At 42.7% G+C, this 25,540-nt stretch overlaps 1 protein-coding gene across 2 annotated transcripts in view; it reads left to right on the forward strand.

The window, feature by feature from the left end:
- LOC126298492 (uncharacterized) overlaps positions 1 to 25,540 on the forward strand; it is a 1,054,904-nt gene that overhangs the window by 636,416 nt on the left and 392,948 nt on the right. For both annotated transcript variants that reach the window (XM_049989828.1, XM_049989829.1), the window contains one exon: positions 10,085 to 10,200. In XM_049989828.1, the coding sequence (XP_049845785.1) occupies positions 10,085 to 10,200 (116 nt within the window). The remainder of the gene's footprint in view (positions 1 to 10,084; positions 10,201 to 25,540) is intronic.

Here is a 25,540-nt window from a genome sequence, read left to right on the forward strand (position 1 = left end):
ACGGTTCCACACTGAAGCGCCTAGAACCGCTCGGCCACACCGGCCGGCCAATTAGTAGTAAAGAAGTTATTTTTTATTTTATGGCCTTAATTGGACCACTCTAGTCAATTATACAAAGATTTATACAAGTTGTTGTCATTTAACAATACAGTACAATTCAATAATAATTCAATAAGAAAATTCAATAGTACAGTGGCTATACAAAGATTGTTATAATTTATTATTATATGAAGGATGTACTGCTCTTCTGACTGCGCAATACTTCGTTATTTCAGATAGTTTCTTTCTTTCTTCGTCTGAGATCACTCTTCGTGTAGCCCTTTTGTTGATCTTCGTTTCTAGTCTGGATTGCATGTCTTCCAGTATTGTGGTGCTCTCTGTTCTGTTTTATCGGTCACTTACCGTAATCTGGAGTTCTCTTATATCTTCCTTAATTTATGTGATCCATTTAATGTTGCGCTTACTGTTCCACAATTTTTCTATTAGCGCCTTCCAATTCTGTTTTCTGGTGTTCTCTTCAGATGTCTAAAGGACGAGATATGTTTTTTCCTGATCGTGGTCGTCACTTGTTCTGATTTCTTGTATACTGTTTTATTTGAAATTTATTCTCCCATGCCCATTTGCTTGATATTGAATTTCTGTTGTATTAGTTGTTTTGAAGATGGGTTAAGGATTGCGTTAAGTTATTTCTGGTTGCGTTTCATAATGCTTTAATTTGCGTGTAAGTACCTTTTTTGTTGTATGTGATTATTGGTAATGTAATTTGCTAAATATTTAAATTGATCAACAATTTTGAGCTCTTGTTCTCCTATTGTAATTTTGTTTGCAAGTGGTGGGTCAGTTAGCACAGTCTCCGATTTTTTCAAATAATATTCTGAGGCCAGTTTTCTGTTCTGCTTCTTGTAGTAGTTTAATTTGTTGCCTAGTTTCTTGAACATTGTTGGCCGGGAGAGCAAGATCATCAGCTAATCCCAAGCAGTTATAACTTACATTATTTTCAGCATTTCCTATTCTTGTGTTCTTTGGGTTATTCTTGTACAGTTCTCTTTTTATGTATTCCAGGGCACTGTTGCACAGTGGTGGTGACAGACAGTCACCATGTTTCAATCCTGTTTTTATAGGTAATGGGTCAGACATCCCTCATATAAACTTCACTTTCGATCTGATGTTGGTTGGAGTCCTATTAATGTACTTGGTTTTAGGTGGAGTCCCAGATTTCTTAAAATTTTCAATACCAAAGGTCTATCGGGACAGTCATATACCTCCTTAAACTCTACAAATGTTATTGCCAGGGTTTTGTTCTGTTTTCTTTAGTATGCCAAAATCAGCTTTAGAGTAAAGATCTCCTCTGCACAGCGTCTACACCGTCTGAAACCTCCATAGTACTCATCTAACTCCTGTTCTAGTTGTTCCTTGTTTCTTCGGTGTAGTATCTTGGATAAAATCTTGTACGTGACGTCTAGGAGAGACGTGGTCCAATGTTCAGGGAATTCTTCTGTTACCCATATTTTTGTTAGAGCCTTGCGCAAGGTCTTGACTGTGCCACTTGAGAATTTCCACATTTCAGCAAAAATCTGATCCCTTCCACATGCCTTATAATTTTCCTGTCCTTTGTGGACTCCTTCTACTTCTTCGAAAGTTGAGGGGTCTAATTTGTTAGGTTCGGTTTTAATTGGAATATTTACGTCGGGTTCTTCACAATTCAAAAATTTATTAAATGCTTTTGCCATGATATAAGCATTTTCTTTGTTACTCTGTGCCATTGTTCTATCTTCATCTTCCAGTACTAGCGTAGGAGGCTCATACTGTTGTAGCTGTTCCCCAAAGATTTTGTAGTAGTTCCTGGAATTGGTTTTGTGCTAATTATCTTCTACAGAGTTTATTGTGTCTTTGTGGAATGCGCTCTTAATTCTCCTAAGGTTTTGCGTGAATTTTTTCCTTTCATTTTTGAGGTCGATGGCATTTTCCTCTTTTTTGTGTGTTTGAAACTTTAACCGTGCTTGGCGTTTTCCACATGGAATTTGACACGTTCTGGAGTCCACAATACACGTTTTCTTCGTGGATTCAAGGGAGATAGGTTCTCAGCTTGTTTCTTGAGACTTGGACCAGTTCTTCTAGATCGCCTGTTACTTTAATGGTTCGTGTTATTTGTTGATATTTATCGTTTTTAATTAGATTATGTAGGTCGTGCCTCCTCCTTGCTTTATTAGTTTTTTCCATTTTTTCGATAATGGAGTGAATTTAATTTTAATTTTAATGTAACATTTTAATAGTTTAACGTTGTGGATTTCAGTACGAAAATTTTTGTCCATACAGACATGGTCTAGCTGCCACTCCTCCTTCCTCCGGTCTGGAGTTTCCACGTCTTTAGTTCATTTGGCTTCCTGTGGAAGTATGTTGATTTAGATATAAGGTTGTGTTCTCTGCAGAGTTCTACAGGTCTTTCACCATTCTTGTTTGTGTAGTTATATGAACTCCATTTTCCAGTTATATCTTCATATTTCCTTTCTGTTCCCAGATGGGCGTTGAAGTCTCTCAATAAAATTTTTATATTTCTTTTACTTATTCTGTTCACAGTTTATTCGAGAAAGTCCCAAAATTTATTTACCTCTTCCTTTATTTTTGTTAGAAAACTTTTTTTCATTTGTAGGAACATGAGCATTTATAATGGTGTAGGTTTTATTCTTTGTTTTAATAAGTTTCAACTCATGGCGAGGGGAGAGGCCAGACGGTTAGAGGCGCCATGTCACGGATTTTGCGGCCACTTCCCCCTTCCGCCGAAGGTTCGAATCCTCCCTCAGGCATGGCTGTGTGTTGTTCTTACAGTAAGTTAGTTTAAGTAGTGTGTAAGTCTAGGGACCGATGACCTCAGCAGTTTGATCCCTTAGGATTCACACACATTTGAATTTTTTTTTTTTCAATTCTTGATGACATTGCTTGAAAAATAGTCACTGAATTTATTATTTTTATATTCACTATAAATTCAGTTCCAAAGCGGGGACAATTCTTCATAACCCACTGCCATGGTTTCCCATTATAAAGTCTACACTAATGAGCCAAAACATTATGCCCACCTGCTTAATAGTTTGTTTTTCCCTCTTTCGAACGAAATACATTGCTGGTTTTGCGTATCAGGCATCAGACAGTTTGTAGGTAGGTTTGTCGAGGTATGTGGCATTAGATGTCTACGCGCATGTCATGTAATTCTTGTAAATAACGGGCCACTGATCTTCGTACGCGATGATGGGACACTATAGCTACCCAGGTGGGTAGGATATAATCCAGGTGAATTTGGTCGCCGAGACCGCAACGTGAGTTCATGATAATGCTCCTCAAGCCGCTGCAGCACCGTTATAGCTCCGAGACACGAACAATTATTGTCCTAAAACATGACAGCGCCGTCGGGGAAGACATCAGGCACGAAGAGCTGCATTCAGCGTGTTTCGAATATACCACAAATGCCAGGCAGGCACTGAAGGATATCCCCCGTAGCATAATACTGCTCCCGTGAGCCCGCGTCAGTGGCACGCGTCATGTTTCGAGTCGCCGTTCACATCAGTGACGGAGCTTGAAGAGACCACCATCAACCCAGTGTAGCAAAAATGTGATTCACTCTAAGAAGCGTCCCGTTTCCATTGCTCGACGATCGAATCCCGATAGTCTCGTGCCCACTACAATCGCATTGGGTCAAAAAGTGAACACGTCGGAGTGGTCTGCTGCGGAGCTCCATGTGCTATCGACGATACGCTCCGAAATACTTGTGCGTGCACTAGCATTGTGCTTTTTCGGCAGAGATGACACAGATCGCCATCTATCTTATTTTGCAGAGCAGACAAGCTTCCGAACCCCACGTTCTATGAAAAGTCGTGCAAGTCCCACCATTCTCCGCCTAGTGGCAGTTTCACCATCTTTTTGCCTCTTTCCGTAGATGCTCGCAACAGTAGCACGTGAAAATTCGATCAGCTTCGCCGTCTTTGAGATATTTGTTCACATACACTGCGAAGTAATAATCTGCCCTTCGTGAGAGTCGCTTATCTCAATGTATTTCCCCATTTGCAGCCCATACCTCCGCTAGGGCGATTCCCCGTACGCGTCTGCTCCTCTTACATACTTCTGTTGCCGTGTCACGTGCCCGCAGCGGCACCAGGCGGCAGTGGCCATCATGATTTGGCTTATCAGTGTATATTTTTGTGATTCAAATGGGTTCTCCGTCGTGTTTCTCGTTTCTTGTAGCCCGGATGGTAGAATGTTTTGTTAATTTTACTTATCTACTAAATTTTTAAGTTTTCCAATCTTAAATAGTGAGTTTATGTTGTGTGTGTCTGCATAATTTCATGCTTAACCTCCTTCTTGTGTGTCAGTGTGCATTTGCGGGGTTGGAAACGCACCTCTTCATTGCAGTCCTCTAGTTGGCTATCCATCTAATCCGATGTAATCTTTACCTGCCTTATTGGACATTACAGTGGTATTTTTTTTCCTAAAAGACGTTTCCATGTTTAACTCTCAAAGGTAGTTAACCTTAGCTGGAGCAAGCTCAGATTTACAACTACGTTTGTTAACCGCAGAAGGCGTGTCTGATCCTCGAGAGCCATTTTATTTGACTCGCGTCCACCGGTAAGCCGGTTAGGATCCCCTGGGACGCGCCACGTAGGAATATCACCTCTCCTGTTTGAGCAGCGTAGTAGGTTCGTAGTAGTGAATTAAAACGTCATGCACGATGCGGCAGCTTTCCAGGCAACTAAATATTTGACGTCATATCTACTGAATTATATGTCGTACAATGATACATTTTTGTAGGCGTATTCAGCGGCAGATGTGGATACTGTCTGCGAAAAGTGTTTCCAAAACAGAGTTCGTAGCAACGAAGCAATAAATTAAAATTTCTGGCGTGATGCGGCAGTTTTTCGTGCGTTTCAGTGTTTATGACGTCATATCACCTCATCTGTATGTCGTACAATGATATAATTTTTCTGTACATTCAGTGGTATATGTGAATACTGTGTCCAAATTATGTCGCAAATACGATTAGTAGTTAAAAGAAGTAAGAAATTGAAACGTCATGCTTCGTGCGGCAGTCTTCTTACTGCGCGAACAGCGAAACTGTAGTAAGCGATGAACTGTACCCCTTTCATCATTTTGTCCGGGTCGTCATCGAGAAAAGGTTTCACAGAAGTTTCACATTATATGTATAGTTTGTTGCAAATCTCTACGCGTTCTGATTCTCATATAGTGGATGTCTAAAGTAAGGGTATTCGCGCATCGTGGATTGCGCTGCTTTTTCATTCTCCAGGGAAGGGATGACGTATATCTACACCCTGGAGCACACTTTCTTCTGTGACCGGGAAAACGAATGGAGAGCCCTCAGATGTACACTTCACGGTATGGTAATGCTGCGTGTGTAGAACCAACGGACACATGAGAGTCGCACACAGCGAATAGGGGTGCTGGACTCTACAATCTCACCAGAGCACGCGACTACCGCGACCTTCTTACATGTTTTCAATAACCCATACGTCTTCATTTAGTGATTAACCTCGACTCTGGAACACTGCAACTGACACGGATATGCTTCTATGGCGATTTGACGCCGTGTATAGCGGACACGACTGATGCTACGCATGCTGTGGTGTCGGCTTCCGTTGTCCGAGATTATAATGAGCACGGGAACTCCGTGTATGGTGTGCTGAATGGCAAAGCGTAGTGTTTTCGGAGGAACCCCACATCAACTGGTCATGTAGTGAAAAAAGAAGGAAGGAAAATTCGAGTTGGACGTCCCGTCGCCAGCGAGGTTATTATGGATGGAGCACGAGCTCAGATTGCGAAAGAACGGGGAAGGAAATTGGTTGTGATTTTTCCAAAAGAAGCATTACCGATTAGCCGGCCGCGGTGGTCTCGCGGTTATAGGCGCGCAGTCCGGAACCGTGCGACTGCTACGGTCGCAGGTTCGAATCCTGCCTCGGGCATGGATGTGTGTGATGTCCTTAGGTTTAAGTAGTTCTAAGTTCTAGGGGACTGATGACAACAGCAGTTGAGTCCCATAGTGCTCAGAGCCATTTGAACCATTTTTTTGATACCGATTAAAGAAAATCACGGGAACTAAATCTCGATGGCCAGACAGGGATTTGAACGCTCGTCCTCCCGAACGCGAGCCCATTATGCCAACAACTACACCGCCTCGCTCGATCCGTACAGTGATGGTCGCATAGGTGTAAGAAACGCAACTTTGTAAGATGTGCAGACGATGACCATCAAACGTGAAGCAAAATGCTTGAGATTTTAGTGTCCACTTCTCGATGTGTTGCTAGTTGGCTTTTTCCTGGGGATCTTCATCCGACGTCTGTTTAACGGTTTTTCTGGCGTTTTGCCAAATGTTCATCCTGCGTTGCTGGTCCGCCACCGGCAGTCTTGCGCGAGTCTTTGACAATGCCAGCCACTCGTGCTGCCGAAGCGACAGAAAAGTCGTTAAACAAATTTCTGCCAGAGATCCCGAGGTAAAGGCCAGCGGGCGACAAGTCACCAAGAGTGAGGTTTTGGCGTGTCATCACATACAACACGTAATCTCGTCTGCTATATACTAAGGGCGATTTGAATAGCAACAGCCACTTAAGGGAGGTTTTAGAGCACGAGGTTGGTCCCACGCTTCACGCAGCTGCACTGCCTTGTTTCTGCGGACAATCCCTCTCCACAGATGGCAAGTAATGTGCAAGGCTTTTTCGAAGTGTACTACATCATCTGTGGCTTGCACGTTCGCCCCATATGTCATCTAGGGATAAAATCTGGGATGTGATTGATCGAAAACTTGTTGGTCACGATCGTTCTGCAATTGTACTGATCTCCATTTATATACTCCATATACTCCGCAATCCACAGTGCATGGCGAAGGGTGATTCGCAAAAATATTGCAATTTTCTGTCCTTCACGCACTGAGCGATGGAAAAATGATAGTCTAGATGCCTCTGCACGCATCCTAACCTCTCTCATCTTTTAATAATGATCCCTGTGCAAGATATACTCGTACGCTGGTGGCAACATAATGGCTGCACAATTTTATTCGTACAGGCTCTCTTACTTTACCCAACAGTATTTAGTGAAAGTTACGCCGCCCCTCCTCCAAGGATTCCCATGTAAGTTCCCAAAGCAATTCTGTACAGTTTGGTATTGGCTATGCCGACTTGTTACCATCCTGTCAACGGGTCTGTGAATTTGCTCAATGCTTGTTATCGTGTCTACTTGATAAGTACCGCAAATAGCGGAACAGTACTCTAGACTTGGTTACACTAACGTTACAGCTTCAATGCACTTTCCCAGAACCCTTCCAAAAATTCTAAGTTTTCCATTCCTCTCCCATAACATTCATTTTACGTCATTGTCCCGTTTTATATAGCTTCTTTTTATTACCTGAAATGCTTACATTATGTGAAGTGCTCAAGTTATTCGCAACTAATGTTGCAATCGGATTATACATGGCTCTTTGTCTTTGTTACAGGCACACTAAGCCACATTTAAAGAGAGCTGCCATTCATTATACCAAGCCTAAATTTTGTACGTGTCTCTGTCTAACGACGATACTCGTCTGTAGGCAGCTGCATCGTTAGCGAGCAACCTGAAAGTGCTGCTGAACCTATCTGAAAAGTGTTTCTGTACATTAGGAACAGCAGATGTCCTATTTCACTGCCTTGGGCAGATTCCATAGTACTTTCGTTCCTATTGAACATTTGACTGTCCAGTATAGTGTACTGCGTACTATTATTCCAATATTCATCGATGTACTCACAAATTTGCAAGGTTCAAATGGTTCAAATGGCTCTGAGCACTATTGAACTTAACTGCTGTGGTCATCAGTCCCCTATAATTTACAACTACTTAAACCTAACTAACCTAAGGACATCACACACATCCATGCCCGAGGCAGGATTCGAACCTGCGACACTAGCAGCCGCGCGGTTTCAGACTGTAGCGCCTAGAACCGCTCGGCCACAACGGCCGGTGTATTTGCAAGGCTACTCCGTATCACTGCGTAGTCGACAAAGTGACACTGTGGAACTCCTTTCTGAAATCTAGGAACACGGTGTCTACGTATTGTCCTGCATCTGTTATTTGCAATATGTCAATATGAATGTTGATGTTTTGCGGACGTACATGCAAATCTTGTGGAGCGAGATTTTACAAAAAAATTTGTCACATTATTTGAGCCCATTGTGTCTCGGCACTATACTGAATTCTTATAGACTGAGGCCATGTATAATTCTGCAGTTCTGTAGCCTCAGTCATTTGTATTTTATGATGTATTTACTATTTGGTATGAATTTCATTTGAGTCATGTGTATCCTTACCTAAAGGAAGTGTCCTCCCTTCGTCAAGAAACCAACACTGGCACTAACACTTATTCTAATAGCTTCTGTATCGGGGACGTGGCTAATGTTCCACATTCGACGTCACAAAGAATTACCCGTCATTTTCTGGCAGTGTTTTACTGTCAATAATTACTTTTGTTAATTGTTGTTAGTGTCATTTTTACTTGCGGAGTATAACTTCCTTAGTTTGGGTATTTATGTTGATTCCAGTTTCCATAGTATTACTGTCTGTGATTTAAGAGATTTTACAATTATTTCAAAGAACATGGTCTCTTCGATGCAGTGCAGTGTTCTGCATGCTTCTGCCATTAGTGAATCCTGTAATTTGAGAAACTGTTTCCTAGCTTACGTACAGTATTAATCCCGTGACACCATACAACTTCCTTGCGATCTTCTAGAGTGATTCCCAATTTCTCTGGCTCCAATTGCCATCTCAGACTGCAGTTTTCACACATAAAATGACTATTCGTTAGCCGAGTCGCATAACTGCCAAGTCTTGTTACAGCATTAGTATAACATATCTTGTCCTTAGCGACAATGAAAAAGTATCGACACTTCTTGGTACTTTCGTACCAATACCAGTATTTTTTTTTTTTACTTAACACTGTGCAGTTGATTCTTTTCGTCATATCAGTAGTTTATAACAGATATCGTATCACGACACACTCACTCAGCTTTAGACGTACAGAATATTAAACTTTTGCTTAACGTTTTGAAGCCACTAGAACATGTCACCAAAGATCTATCAGGTGAGCAGTATGTGACTATAAGCAAAACTATACTAATAATCGACTACTCAAAAGCGCGGCGAAATCGTTTAAGTTAGCATTATGACAGCACTCACAACAGTGTAGTAGAGGCTGTAAAAGATGAGATAGAACGCAGATATGGACCAATTTTAGATAATCGTTTGCTGCAACATCCTGTTTGCTTGACCCAAGAATCAAAAACGTATGTCTTAAGGATTTCCCAGAGCTTGTTCTCGGACAGAATCTACAATAAAGTGTTTATCAGCATCAGTGAATCTTGAAACGTTACGTGACTTTTAGAATCATCATAAGAGACTAGGACACAGCTAACAAAAGAAAAAAGATGGAACATTCGCTTCTTTCGAACCTATTGGGGTAAGCCTTTATCCGGGAACATGTGTTGACCACTGTGGCCTAATCCTTTAGACCAATGGGAGGAATGAAATTGTTATTCTCTGAGCTGTTCAAGCTACGAGAAAGAGCCTGACAGTTCCAACAACGTCAGTGCCCGCTGAGCGTTTATTTTCAGAGGCGGCAGTTCAGAGTCACCTAAAAGCTTATCAACGGAACGAACACATAAAATATTATTTTTGAGTGATTCTACAGAAGCTGAGTTTTGTTATTCTTGCTCTGTTTCGTATTTCAAGCTCAAAATTTTAGAAAATAGTAATTTACAATGAAAAAAATTGCTTGATTTAGCGCTTGTATTATTCTACTTAAAACTTATGAAAATGGGAAACCTCTTTGTTAAAGATAGGTGGATAGATTGGAGCCGATAGAGAATATCTAATTTCTTTAGTCAAAGGTAAATTTCGATAACTGAAGGTATCAATAATTGGTCTTCGTTTGTTGGCTTGTAAAGGCTAAGCACTTGTGTACCTGTGTCTAATTCACTTTTCATGATCCAGCCTTCACAGTAAATTTACGGAAGAGTATTGCTGTGACATATGTATTTAGCTGTAGTGTGTGTTGTTTTTCCAGCGCTTGACACGCCGAACGTGACGGTGAAGAAGCAAGTGCTGGAACTGCTGTCGGCGCTGTGCGTGTACAACGCGGAGGGCTACGCCAGGGCTCTGGACGCCCTGGAGCGATACCAGGTGAGCTCAGCCGCTCTCACCCACTCTCTCGCCTTCACACTCTGTTTGCTTACAAAGAAATCTTCTACTTGCCTTCCCCGAGCGGTGCCGTATCTGTTTTCACAGCACTCCCTTTCACGTAAATCTCACGTAATGACCCTATCAGAAGACTATGTGGGTTCACAGTTTACAAGTTTGCTACTGGAGCCGTCTAAAGGCTATAAACGCTCACTGGCTCTATAGCTATAAGCTCCATGAGCGGAGCACTAGTCTGTCTGAATTTATACTGCAGCAATTAGAAATACCTTTACGAAAACTGTGAGTACTTACTCGCTTCCTTGTTCGCAAAATTATGTCAGTGGCGTCCGACACATTTCACTGAAAATTTTTGAGATATTTCACTGCTTCTTTATTTTTATTTATAGCGTTTCATCCATCACACGAACGCTGTTGGTAACTGTGTGGACGTTGATAAACCAAAACGACTTTAGTTAAGGAATGAAAACAAAATTGAAGTTTCGTTTCATATAAAACAATGTACCATAGAAAAATTCTTACTACCTGCAAATTAGAAACTGTATCGAAATATCAGGTTTACTGCAGACGATAAAAAGCTATGCTAATAATATTAATTAGAAAACAGTTTCCCAGTGCTCTGCAAAATATTACTTATTTAATTTATTTTGTGACGAACCGAATGTCCGCTTCCTAGGGCATCGTTAGGTTACAGCTGGTTGTCGCAAACAGCGATAAAATGACGTGCGGCTTATATAGATATTACTTGCACAGAAGATACAAAAATGATGAAATATGGCATTTCAAAAAATATTATAATTTTATGTCACACAGAAATAGTTACATTTTACTAAAAATGAAAAATGAAGTTCTTATGTGGCTGTCGTTTCATTAAACAACAGATTAAAATTAAATTTTAATTTACAATTGTAATATAGTTCGGTATAGGTGAACTTGATTTAACAGAGGGAAAAATGAAACTGAGTTTGCTCATTTAAAACTAATCTGATATTCTGTGTCATACGTTTATTAATTTCCAGTATTTCCAGTTGGCTGATCTTTCTGTTTTCCCTAATCGTACGTAAAACTTCACAGTCTCCATCATCTGCATGGTTTTCTATTTAAAGATGTTCTGATAAGGTTGAATCTGTCTTTCCTAGTCACCAGCTTCTTTCATGTTTTCACTTTACTACATAAAAAATTTTGATACTGTGTTGTTGTAATACGCAATGCTTCAAATGTTTTGAGAATTTCTCTGAAATTTTGCCAACATAGCTGATGATGCTCTACTTTTTGTAACTACTCACTAGATCCTGTTGTTCAGAATGCGCAAGTGGTGCAGTGTTACGAGTTTTCGTTTTACTTAGAGTATTAGTTATGAGGGCAGAGCTAGAGAAATTACTGGAGGCGGTAAGTCTGATCGTCTGCAGTTCGTTTTGATATGCAGCTTCAGATAATGTGACAAAGAGATAAATGAACGGTAGTACTGCTATTAAAGATATATGGCCCAAAGTATTCTTTTTAATGTGCTGCATAAAAAAATAATTCACAATCCTAAAACTACACTATGCAAAATAATCAAAGGGTCAACTTCTTAAAACCCCGTCATTCTCCCTCTCACCCCCCCCCCCCCAAATCACCCCCTCAATAGCGGTGCACAAGAATGACATATTTGGCTCAAAGTTTCCTGCAGATTTCTTCAGTGACGGTGCAAAAAATTGGCGTCCTGTGACGTCACCGCCGTGGCCTAGCGGTTCTAGGCGCTTCAGTCTGGAACCCCGCGACCGCTACGATCGCAGGTTCGAATCTTGCCTCGGGCACGAATGTGTGTGTTGTCCTTAAGTTAGTTAGGTTTAAGTAATTCTAAGTTCTAGGGGACTGATGTCAAGTCCCATAATGCTCTGAGCCATTTGTGACTAGGACTCGGCGATGTTTCAAACAGCAAGGTGTCAATACATGCGAAAAGAAGACCAGAGCTCAGATGTTCATGTGAGATGCAGTGTGAGTTCCTCGGGTCACATTGCCACCAAATTGCGCCAATTCTGCCGAACGCCGCCGCTGACGTGTCAAGCGATGGGAAGGTCGTCACCCCTGCCTTAACCAAATTTCAGCCCTTCTCTTGACGCCTCTACACTGCAGGTCGGCATTGCAGTGCTGGTATCACACGATTTCCTTACAGATGCCTGAGGACAGTTTTTCAGATACGCCACCACTCAGAATCGACAGGAAAAGGCCAGAGGCCAGTGGAGGTGGCATGAAGGGAGTCAATGAAACCACACCTTCCATTGGGGCGTCCATTAAAACACATTTCGCGGTCGAAAACGACAGTCTGCAGTGACATACGCAACAGAAAGACATTCTTGACAGCCCTTGAAACTAAAGACAACCCCCAGCCGATTCACCCCTTCTCTGAGTATGTCACAGGGCTACAGTCTAAGTGAATATGATCTGACCACTTTGAAGTGGACTCAAACCATAATTTTTACTCTGGTATAAGGTGTGGGACCACTAGGGGCCATTAAAACCATTTGGCGAAATTTGAACGTGATCTGAAGTAGCAAAGGATGTTTATACTTCTTCAGCTGTCCTGTTTCACACCTCTTGATGTGTGATTGTGTGGGCAGTTCAGCAACACGCTCGGTGCCACCTGTGCACTGTTGTTAAATGTTTTAAAAATGTACCCGTACAGAGGTAAACCTTGACTGATTCCTCGGCGCCTGTGGGGAGGCAACCCCTTCGACACCCACAGCTGCTCTAGTACCTGCTTGCAGGCATGCAGAATCTGAGGGGTGTCAAGGGGTTGCGTGCCTGCTGGGTCCAAGGAATTGGTCAAGGGTTGTCTCTGTACAGGTACATTTCTAAAGTACTCGACAAAGGTGCACAAGTGGGACTGAGGGTGTTGTTGAACTGTGGGGTCTTAGACGGACTCTTTCCCTTTTTATTCGAGCATGAGTCAAAGTCGCATTACCCTGTGATCACGCCACAGGAGGAAGCGAAACAAGAGGGCTAAAAACCATAAATACGTTTTGCTGCTTCAGACTACTTTCAAGTGGTTTTGAATGGTCCCTAGTGGTTCCCCCCTGTATATCAGAGCAAAAATTGCGGTAATGCTATATTCCAAAGTGGTCAGATCACATTCTATTAGGTTGCTACCCACGATGTTCTTATAGAAGGGCTGAATTGTCTTGCAGGTGTCACCCATGTCGAAGGTTATCGAACTGTCATTTTCGACCACGAAATGTGTGTAAATGAATGCCACAAAGGAAGGAATTGTTTCATTAACGTCATTCATGCCCCTACTCCGAGGGGGCTGTGGGTATGAAATATTTCCCTCGGCCACCAACAAGAAAACCGCTTGATTTCAATGCTCGGTGTCACAGTTCTGACCTCCACCACATAGGATCAAGAGAACGGGTGAGATGTGGTTAAGGTGGTGTGTGACGATCTTCGTATTATGTGACACGTCTACAGTGGAGTTAAGTGTGAGGTGAAATTTGTTGCCAATGTGACATAATTAACCCACCATACACCTTACATGAACTACTGAGCTCTGACTTTTTTTCACAAGTGTCGACGCCTTGGTGTTTGAACTGCCGCCGTACACAAGGGTGAGGTGACAGGGTGCGAAGCCTTCATCTCATTTCAGAGGTAGGTTGTAGGAACCTTTGAGACAAATTTAGAACTTCTGAGTCGCAACAGGAGACAATAATGGAGTTTCGTAAAAGTAATCCTTTAATTCTTTTGTACAGTGTATATGTATCCTCATGTAACATTTTACTTATTGTTAGACAGAAGAATAAAGGGGACCCTTTGGCGATAGTGAAACATCAGTCATGGACTGTGCGGCAGGTCCTGGCGGAGGTTCGAGTCCTCCCTAGGGCATGGGTGTGTGTGTTTGTCCTTAGGATAATTTGGGTTAAGTAGTGTGTAAGCTTTGGTACTAATGACCTTTGCGGTTAAGTCCCAGACGATTTCACACACATTTGAACATTTTTTGAAACATCAGTGGAACATGAATGAATGAATGAAGAAAAAAGAAAATTGTGTTTGCTCAAGGAAGAACCCCCTCGAAACATTTATTTGTTGGAACAAACACGAACATTAGAAGTGGGTTCCTTAGGCAAGCGGTAATATGAAAAGAACAGGATTATTTTTTGTATAGTTGCTTTTCTTAACTTCTTATCTCCATAGCCCTGAAGCAAATATGCTTACAAAAGAATAATAAACTATTTTATGTAGAACTCCATATATCATAGAAAGAAGATATATCACTATGTTCAGAGTAACTCTTCTCGCAAAATTAGGCAAGAAATGTACTAAATTTTATGCAAAAGTCTAATGGTACAGTGCAGTTTCATCTCGACCTAACGGCGCAAAAACTGCGGCTCGAATGCTCACTTCAGCCACATATTTATCACCTTTCCAGGTATGTGAAATGCTTAACTGCAAATACTAATAGTCGTAATATAGTTTTTTAACGTTATTCGATATTCTTGAAACTAATAATGTAATGTTTCCATTTTAAGAGCTTTTGCCCTATTATCTCTGTAGCTAAAAAAGGTAAGGGTGTTACGTACATGGTACAACACTCTTCGTTTATTATTCGATGCGATGATGAAATATCATGCCTGCGGCGAGTGAGGAGATGAACAGAGAGAGGGTGGAGGAGGAGATGGACAGAGAGAAGGGCAAGAGAGAGGGGGAGGAAGAGCTGGACAGAGAGGGGGGAGAAGATGGACAAATACAGAAGGCGAGAGGAGATGGACAGGCAGAGTAAGGAGGAGACTGACAGAGTGGGGAGCAGCAAATGAACAGAGAAAGAGGCAGGTGGCGATGGACAGTGGGTGTGGATTGCGGAGGTGGACAGAGATAGGGAGTGAAGGAGATAATGTTCAAATGTGTGTGAATTCCTAAGGGACTAAACTGCTTAGGTCATCGGTCCCTAGACTTACACACTACTTAAACTAACTTATACTCAGAACAACACACAAACCCCTGACAGAGGGAGGACTAGAACCTCCTGCGGGAGGGAAGGAGGTAATAGACACAGAGAAGATGGACTAATAGAAGATTTCAGTAAATACAGATCTGGGCAACGCCAGGTACTCAGCTAGTAGCTTCATAAATTTGGAGCTCTGACCTTCCACATCTATGTCTGCTTGTGATGTCTGCTAGGGTCCCATCCGAGAGTAACGTTACAACGACATTCTGTTATACGGAGCAATTCGAAAGGCTGTGTCTGTCACTGATAGTTACTCTTGCAGTACATGTTTCTGTCGGTCGGGTGTATTTCCCATTTGCGACTTCCAGTACAATTGCTTTCGTATCGCGGAAAACAGTCTTCTTTGGCTTCTGACGATAAGGATCTGATAGTTCACAATATGAAGCCCCTGATTCGACCAGCGCCAGTACAGGTTTACGGACAGTGATGACGTCGATGGGATTCCCTGATTTCTTGGTGACTGCCGTACACAGAGGATTTGCATCTCTGGCGACTCACCTCAATAGATGGTAAGCTCACTTAATTTTCCTGAAGTAGGGGGGAGGCAAGGAACTGGAACTTCTGTACGTCGATGGGCAACATGCGAACTGTCCTCGTCCGGGGTACAACCGTGTTCTTCGTCCTACAGGTGGACTATAATCGTCTACAGTTGACTTGCGTCGAATAGGACTGTTGTGATGGTTGGCGCCTGGCGGCGTAGAAGTCGTCAAAAACTCACCTTGTTTCTCTGTAGTGTCCAGTGCGTCCACAGTGGAAACACACCGACGAGTTATCATCTGAATTCGAAATGTCTGTTCTACAGTGCGTTATACTTGGCGTAGGAGTGGATTGTACCTGCGTTGGTCGGGTGTTCGGTTGTCATTTGATGGCTGCCGCGCGAGTCTGAGTTGACCAAGTCCATTCTTCCTGGCGCGCTCGGCTGATAGCGGTCATTGGGCATGTACACACGTCTTCCTCGACATTCCCTGTTACCGCTTGACGTACTAGTCGATATCCGCCTGCGTAGCTGAGTGGTGACGTGTTTGCCTACGCTGGAGTGGGCCCGGGTTCGATTCCCAGCCGGGATGGAGATTTTCTCCCCTCGTGGGCTCGGTACTGTGCTGTCCTCATCATCATCGCCTTAAATAAGACTTGAACCCCGGCTGGCCAACAATGTCACACGATCATTTCATTTTTATATCGGTCGATATTCATGACTGCTATCTCCTAAGTACTCTGTCTGACATTTATGGATGCCATACACAGCTATATCTCTTCTCTTACTTCTGGCGTATGAGACAGGCGAGCTCATTGTTGTCTTTTACAACTGTCATAGAGACCACATGCGGGAGTCGATCCTACTTGTTTCATTCATCTCTTTTTCTCGATTCACTGTCGCTACTTGATGAATTCGTCTGCCGTTGTAACATCCTTTACTGGAAGAGTCGTGTCCATCTCCTTTCATCGTGCTTGAGATTATGTCAGCCTGTTTCATATTCGGATTCACAATTTGGCATATGGCTAAAACATTGTGTATGTACGACAAGATCGTTTCCGCATTTCGTTGGCCATACCTTCAGCTGTTTTTCGGCTAAGCGGACTTGCTGCTGTTCATTGTGAAACTTTTTCTTTGGGTAAATCTGGAATGTGTCTCAGCTGTTAAACTCCTCTGCGTCGTTCTCGAATCACTGCTGGGTTGTGATGTCTAAGGAAAAGTACATATTTGCCAAAAATATCAAGTCATCTCACCTGTTGTAGTTGGCAGTACGATCGAATTTTTTCAGTCATTTTGTTGGTTTCTGACTAGCCTCTCCGGAAAAGAGAAATGGGTGGCTGATGTACAGTTGATTTACTGCTGTTTTGGGAATCCGTCTGTCTCCCGAACATACGGATGTTAGGAACGATGTATTACTTGTATCCCGTGACCTGTCCATTTCGACCACTGCTGTTACTTTGCGTAATGGGAGCGACTGTGACGAAGGTGTTTTGAAATACCTTGGGTCTCCATCAAACGATATCGTCAAAATCACAATCAAATCCAAATCGGAAGGCAGGTCTGTATCTAAATCTGTACGTCACAAGCCACCTTTCAGTATATGCTGGACGGTACTTTGTGCTCCGCTGTCGGTTGCCCATTGTCCTACTCCAGTCGTGTATTATTCGCAGGAAGAACGATTGCTGTTAAGCCTCCTTGTGGGCCTGAATCTTATTTTTGTCTTCATGATCTCTTCGCGAGATATACTTAATAGGAGACAATATATTGTGTGACTCTCCTAGGAACGTAAGCTCTCGGAACTTTAATAGTTGACCACCACGTGATGTAGAAGGCCTCTCATGAAGCATCTGCCGCTGGAGTTGGTTAAGCATCTTCGTGACGCTTTCGTAACAAAATGTGCTGCTCTTCTTTGGATCTTCTCTACTTTCTCTATCAGTCCTATCTTATACGGATCCCAGACTGATGAGCAACATTCAGATACTGATCGAACGAGTGTTTTATAAGCTACATCCTTTGTTGATGGACTACATTTCCTGACCATTCTTCCAGTGAATCTCAGTCTAGCATCTACCTTACCCACGATTAATTTTATGTAGTCTGTCTTCCACGTCAAATCGCTCCATACGCATAGTCCTTGATATTTTGTGGAAGATTGTTTTGCATACGTGTAAAGGGTCTATCTATCTTTGTATTCGTAATACATTACGTTTGTCTAAGTTGAGGTTCAATTGCCAACCCCTGGAACAAGTGTCGACCCTCTGCAGGTCTCCTGCATTTCGCTACAATTTTCTAGCGTTGCAACTTGTCTGCTTATATAGCATCCTGAAATCGGCAGGAAGGAACTAACGATCAAGTTTGAACACACTTTATTTAACTAATGCGCCTTCTTAACATGCACTAATTTTCAAACGCAAGAACAACAAGAAACACAACAATTCTTGTGGTGGCAAAAGCCAGATAAGAGTACAAGACAATGAAAAGAAATAATAAGCAAAATATTACTGTACACAATTACAAAGTGGCGTTACACCCAACAAGGTACACCTTTCTACTGAAGACTAGTGCGAGTGTCTACTGGGCTAGAGCCGGCGTAGGTATTTGCCGGAACTGTCCTAGCTGTAGGTACACACTGCTGGTCTGATTCTGCTGGCGTGCTTATAACACCGATTCTACGGAGTGCTACACTTAGTCTCATTAGTTACAATTGGTGGGTCTCTGTCACTTTTCACGAAGTAGTGCCGTGTTTATGCGGAAAGTCTTTTGATGTTTACATCCACTGGCGATGTTTTGATATGAGCTCTTAAAGGGAGGTCGGCATCCCACCTTGCTTGTCTGTTGAGCGGGTCCTCTAGTCGATAAGGGGCCGCTACGACAGTATACAACAGCATCATTCGCGAAATGCCTCATGGAACTTCCGACACTATCTACTGAATCATTTATACATATTGTGAAAAGTAACGGTCCTATAGAACTCCATTGGGGCACAACCAAAGTTACTTTGAAGTCAGAAGATTTCTATGCTTTGAGGGTGACATCCTATATTCTGTTTGCTATTCAACTATCCGGTCAAACAGTTGGTCTGACATTCTGTACTATCGTATTTTGTTCATTAGGCTGCAGTTCGAGACCATGTCGAACGCTTGCCAGAAGTCATGGAACACGTCATCTACTTGTGTGCCAGTATCTACTGCTGTCTGGGTCTCGTGGACGAAGAGAGCGAGCAGGTTTCACGTGATCATCGTTTTTCGAACCCATGGTGATTTCTAAAAGAGGAGAGTTCAGTCTCCATAAGCGTCATTATTTGTGAGAATAAAACATGCTAGAAAATTCTACAACAGGGCGACGTCAGGGAAATAGGCCTATAGTTTTGTGCGTCTGTTCGACGATGCTTCTTGAAAACGGGAATGACTTGCGCTTTTTTCCCATCATTAGGAAAGCTTCACTCCTCTAGAGACCTACTGTACACTGGTGCTAGATGAGGGGCTTGTTATTTCGCATACTCCGTGTAGAATCGAACTGGTATCTCGTGAAATCCAGTAGCCCTTCCTCTGTTGAGAAATTTCAGTTGCTTTTCTATTTCTTGATCTCTTATTTCGATATCTGTCATTTTGTCATTCGTGCGACTATTTGAAAGAGGAACTACCGTGCGATCTTCCTCTGTGAAACAGTTTTGGAAAAGGAGTGTAGTTTTTCGCGTCAGTCCTTGTTTCAGTGCTATTACGGTCGCAGAGGCCGGACAGAAGGCTTCGCTGGGTTTACTGATTTAACGTAGGACAAAACGTTTGTAGCGTTTTCTGTCAAGTCGGAAGACATAATTTTGCCTCCTTAGACTAATTTTGGCTTCTTTTGGTTTTTGTCTGTGACGCTTTGGCTACTTTTAAATTTGCAGTGAAGCTCTCTTTGCTTCCAGAGCAGATTTCTAATACGGTTGTTGAACCGCGGTGGGTCTTTTCCATCCCGTTAAATACTTGGTTAGAGCGTATTCTACGATGCTCTCGAAATTTGTCCATTGATTCTCAACACCGTCAGTGCTGAACCTGAAATTTATCCCTCAGGTAATCTGAAATCTGTCTCTTGTCGCTCTTGTTAAACGAAAAGATCTTCCTGCCTTTCATCGTACTCGTATTTACAGCCCTATTCTGTGATGCTGTAACGGCCTTATGATCCTGTTCTGTGCTGATTCGGAAAGTTCAGATCTGTTTGGCACTAGCTGATCTAAGCTGTTACCTTCACAAGTCGGTTCTCTGATTAAGTGGCCAGGCTAATTTTCGAGTAAGATATATAGATCAGTTTCACACGGTTTCCTGTCACTACTATCAGTCGTAATCACTTGAGTCTCCCACTCTATAGCTGATAAATTAAAATCACGACCTAAAACTGAAACTTGACCAGGAAATGTACGCGAAATGTTCTTCAAGTTTCCCCTCACATGATCCGCCACTACAGCTGCTGGTGCAGTGTATCAATAAATTCGTCCGACGACCTTGTTTGATCCACCTTTAACATTTACCTTCACCTAATTTTTTCGCATTCTGAATCTGTACTAATCTCACCAGATATTATAGTATTTTTTATTGCTATAAACACCCCTCCAGAACCAGCGTTTAACCTGTCTTTGCGATACACATTCCAGTCGGCGTTTAGATTTCAGCCAGATTTCTGTCCCTTGTACTATGTGAGCATTTTTACTGTTTATAAGCTAGACTAGTTCCCGGACCTTTCCATAGACGCTCCTGCAGTTAACTAATACTATATTAATATTTGTTTCTCCGATCTGCTATGGCGATGCAGAACGCATCTTTCCGGGCCTGTGGAAGGGTTTCTGTATCCTAAAAACCCTATATATATACGCCCCACGTACTCCGATACCCTGGTAGCCACTTCCTGAGTGTAGTACACTCCTGATCTATCGAGAACTTTGCCTGTAATACCGTTGAAGAATTACCTGAGAGTCTAGTTTAGATCTTCCACTCTGCTACAAAATAGAGGACCGCCATCGCTTCTGGAAACGATGTTGCAAAACGATAGCTCTGCTTCCATTCCACATGTAACTGTCTTCACCAGATCTGCCTGCCTCCTTTAGGAAACGAGGATGGCCTCTGAACCCAGACGACAGGCTCTAAATGTAGCTGGGTGCACCCAGTGCGCTCAGTCACTACCACCAGATCCTCCTCGACATTTTATTTTGCATGAACCATGAGACTCCCCCCCCCCCCCCCCCCCCCCCCCGACGACAGGCAAACAGAGGGGACTACATCAGCCGACTAACATTGGAGCTCCCAATGACAAGTAATCTTACCATCTGCGCTTGTCCATATATCGCAGAAAGATCTGCCACACTCCCAACATGCTACGGATACCATGCTGGCTCAGACGTGCTTCCAGCAATACCGGAACCTGTTTAGGAGACATAAGGCGACAGTCACGTATCCGGTGCCAACATTCGCCTCCTGTCCACACGTTCTCGATCCTGTCACTGTTCGCCAACGACCATCGGGCAAATGTCTACCAGCAGGAACATCTACATCTGCTCGATTATTCTGCAATTCACCCTTAAGAACCTGGCAGAGGAAACGTGCGAGTCGAATGCACAGCGGCATCACCGATCTCAGGAGGCGCAAAGGCCCCAGATGTGCGAAAGCACATAGAAAAGTTTCAGGTGCCACAAAACCACTGCAGTTTAGGCCAGCAGCCTAAAGCCTGCCGATCGTAGCCGATGCAGCTTCAGCAGTTTGCGAACGGTGGCCAATTCCCCTTGCATCCGTATACAACAGGTGCAGTAGCTATCAATTATAATCAACAATTTTTTGCTTATATTACAATTAATGAAACATTAACCTTAAAGTCGCTGAGTGCAATATAAGTTCTCGTACTATCTGAGAACTTCACTTTGGATAAGGATAACGCACTAAAATTTTCGCAGCGAATAGCCCAGATATACAAACATTACAGAAATACTAAATACTAAACAACAAATAACTGCTGGTGGTCAGGTCGGAACTGGCCAGCCAGATCACTGACCACTACGCCACACTGTATGCATCGAAGTTCGCTTCAATGTTCTCGAAGTTGTCTCTGAAGAGCTCTGCCACTATTGTTTTTGACGCAGATTATCTATAAAAGCACCAGATTAACATGTTTGACACATCTTTAATGTTTGCCTTTACCCACAATATTTCACATTCGGAATGTCCTGTAACCTCAGTAGATGCTAAGAATTCCTTTGGCAATAAATACACCATCAACACATGGGGCTTTGCCTGTCCTTATGATACACACTCAAAGGGGAAAAAAGCACCACGAATGAAATATCGGTGTGTGACGGAAATCGGTAGATACGATGCACATGTGCAGTCAAACGAATTATTGCAATTTTAGGAAAACTCGAGAGAAACAGCTTCGCAAACTGAGCAAGTCAGTAGCATATTGGTCCACCCCTGGCACTTATGCAAGCAGTCACCGGGGCTCCGTTCGAAGCGGGACTCCTCGCTGATAACAATTCTAGCACAGGCAGTGAGATTCCAGGTCGAAGACTTGTCTGGAGTCGCCTCGGACAGTGGTGGGATACCAACGTGTCTGTCGTCCGCAACCAAAGGTGGTGGTGTCGGGTGTCATTTCTTTTCATAGCAGGACCAATTTGCTTGTCATACACTGCACCCTTACAGCACAGCGGTACGTCGACGATATTCTATGCCCCGTTTTGTACTCCTCATGACCAGCCATCCTGGGCTTAAAAGCCGGCCTGTACACTGCGAGAGTTTCCACTGCTTGTTTTTGTGAATACCAAACCTCGTCAGCTACGTTCCCGGATCCCACCCAACTTGAGAACGTTTGTAGTATTATGGGCAAGGTCCTCTAACCGGCTAGGAGTTTTGACGATCTAACGCGCCAGTTGGACAGAATTTGTCACCATATTATTCAGGAGAGCATCCGACAACTCTATCAATGCCAAGCCGAATAACCGTTTGCATAAGGGCCAGAGGTGGACCAATACGTTATTGAGTTGCTCAATTTGTGGAGCTCTCTCTCTCTCTCGAATAAATTACCCAATTTTTAATCATTTATTTGTCAGGTCGTGTTCATACCGATTTCCGTCCCATTCAGGCAATTCCTTCGTTGTGCGCTGTGGGCTTTGTTTTTCCTTAGAGTGTACAAAGAGATAAAAATTTACGCCAATTGTTATTGAGAACATACTGAGAAATATGGACGTAAACGTATTTAAATATATGTTTACTACACAGTATGATTTTGCTACATGGGGACAATCTGTAATTAACGATCCTTGAGAGGATAAGGTACACAAAAAGTTCATGTGGACATATGGCCGCAAATGTGTTCCAAGGCTGGATCAACCGCTTAAAGGCGAAGATGAAAGGCGTTACACACTGTAGAATCTGACTCCGGTATTAGCATCAGGTAGGTTGCCATCTGACGATCGTGTGGAACGTTCTCCACAACAACTGTGTTACTTACAACGTGTGCAGGTCTTATTACCCACGGGCTTCCCTCCACGGTTACTGTTTTGTCTCTGGTTCGTCGCACGAGCCACAGTGGTGTTGTCCTCTGTCCTTCTCGCAGATCAGACTACCTTTACGAGAGGCTGTCACCTGTGGGCTATGGAAAATGTCCACGGAATATTGGCTGCGGTTCAGTCTCAGTTTGTGGGCTATCGATTATTGGGGCCTGACTCTCGAGAGTAAAGGTAAAATACTAGTGCAGACAGAACATTCCCGTTTGCCAGCTGTGTTCTCATGTGTGATTTTAATCATTGAAACCTACACTTTGGAAGATCTCCACATTCAAGAGATGTGCCTTCTTCGGGACGCATTTCCGGTCATACGCCCACATGACCTTTTATGGTTCTTAACCTCTCAGAGAGAGATTTTTGCAATTTGACTCAATTAAATAAAATCATCCTGAGAACGAGTTGCCAAATCAGACCTAGATGTAAGTGTATACAAATTGATCTCTGTAATCGAGATCGATATTCGTATACTTAATTGAACATCTTCTGCGTCAGATGATACTGATGATGGGCCATGTGATCGAACACTGGTGTGTCAAATAAATACTTTTGAATGCAGCTCATACTGTAGAACAAGGCGTCCTTCACCAATACATACAATCTGCAGAGCACCCAACACTCGACCTTGGTACTACTTGTTATTTATAAATGCCTAGGTTGGAGTGCGCCGAAAATCACACGAGGTGTCGCTGCTCGCTTCCAAATAAGGAGCGCTTAAGGTGTCTGGTGGACGTATTCTCCGTAAGGTATATAAGTATGGAACTGTCCCAGGAGAGTTTGAGGGATCCGTGGACATAATTGAGCGTTTGTGGCCATTTCTCCTTCTAAGTCATTCTACCTCATTACTACGGAACAAATACTGGATTCCATCGAGCAGGTTGTACCAGCACCGACAAATCTCAGTAATTGTGGGTGGCGGTGGTGTGATCATGGATCAAAATGGTTCCTCGATGATTTGAGCGTCCTGTCCAGTTGCCCATGGGCTACTTTAAGAATATAATCTGGCTTTTCTGCGTGAAAAGTGAATGGAAACTTGAAACGAAATTAACATCTTATTTCAGTGAGCTGTATCCGCCTATGTTTCAAAGAAGGTAGTACAAAACTGTCCGATAGTCATTTTTAATTTTGATAATCTGTACAGAAATCAAAATTAAAGAAATTCAGATTTTTGTTTAATTACGCTCACCTAAGAGACCCTCGCTTATTCAAAACATAAGCAGCGATTACTTTTTTTTCTTTTTTTATTTCAGTTATTACACATAATTCGTACAAATACCCGATATAACAATTAAGTGATGTATGAAATAGAATAAGCATGTAGGCTGAGTTGTAGCGTAATGGAGGTGGCTACTTTAAAAATGTAATCAGTTTACGAAAGAGATCCCTTCCAAAACTCTAGTGTGACCCATTCTAGAGTACTGCTGAAGTGTGTGTGTGTATACACACATAATAGGACTAACAGGGACAAAAAAAAAGCATTATTGAGCTGCTGGCGGCGCTTGAAGGTAGACTCAAGTTACCTCGCGAATGCCTTCGTCTACATCTGCATGGCTACTAGGTAAATCGTACTTAAGTGCCTGGCAGAGGGTTCATCGAACCATTTTCACACCAATTCTCTATTATTCCACTCTCGAACAGCGCGGAGAAAACAAACTTCTGCGTCTCTACGGGAGAGCTCTGATTTCCCTTGCTTTATTATGATGATCGTTTCACCCTATGTAAGACGGCATCAGCAAAATATTTTCGCATTCGGCGAAGAACGTTAGTGATTTGAAATACCGTGATAAGATCCCGCCGCAACGAAAAACGCCTTTGTTTTAATGATGTCCACCACAAATACCGTGTCATGTCCGTGACACACTCCCCCTATTTCTCGATAATACAAAACGTGCTGCCCTTTTTTGAACTTTCTCGATGTATTCCGTTAATCTTATTTGGTAAGGATCCCACACCGCGCAGCTGAACTCCAAAAGAGGACGAACAAGTGCAGTGCAGGCAGTCTCTTTAGTACTTCTGTTGCATCTTTTAAGTGTTCTGCCAATAAAACGCAACCTTTGGTTCGCCTTCCCCACGAAACTTCCTATATGTCCTATCCAATTTAAGTTGTTTGTAGTTGTAATTCCTGGGTATTTACTTGAATTTACAGCCTTTAGATTTGATTGACTTCTCGCGTAACCAAGGTATAACGGATTCCTTTTGGCTCTCATGTGGATGACCTCACACTTGATTATTTACGGTCTATCATCAATTTTCACACCATACAGGTACCTTATCTAAAAAGTATTGGTTTTAGTCTTTTAACGACTTTAATACACGGTAAACGACAAGATCATATGCAAACAAC

The sequence above is a fragment of the Schistocerca gregaria genome, chromosome X, assembly GCF_023897955.1.
Source record: "Schistocerca gregaria isolate iqSchGreg1 chromosome X, iqSchGreg1.2, whole genome shotgun sequence".
Lineage (NCBI taxonomy): Eukaryota > Metazoa > Arthropoda > Insecta > Orthoptera > Acrididae > Schistocerca > Schistocerca gregaria.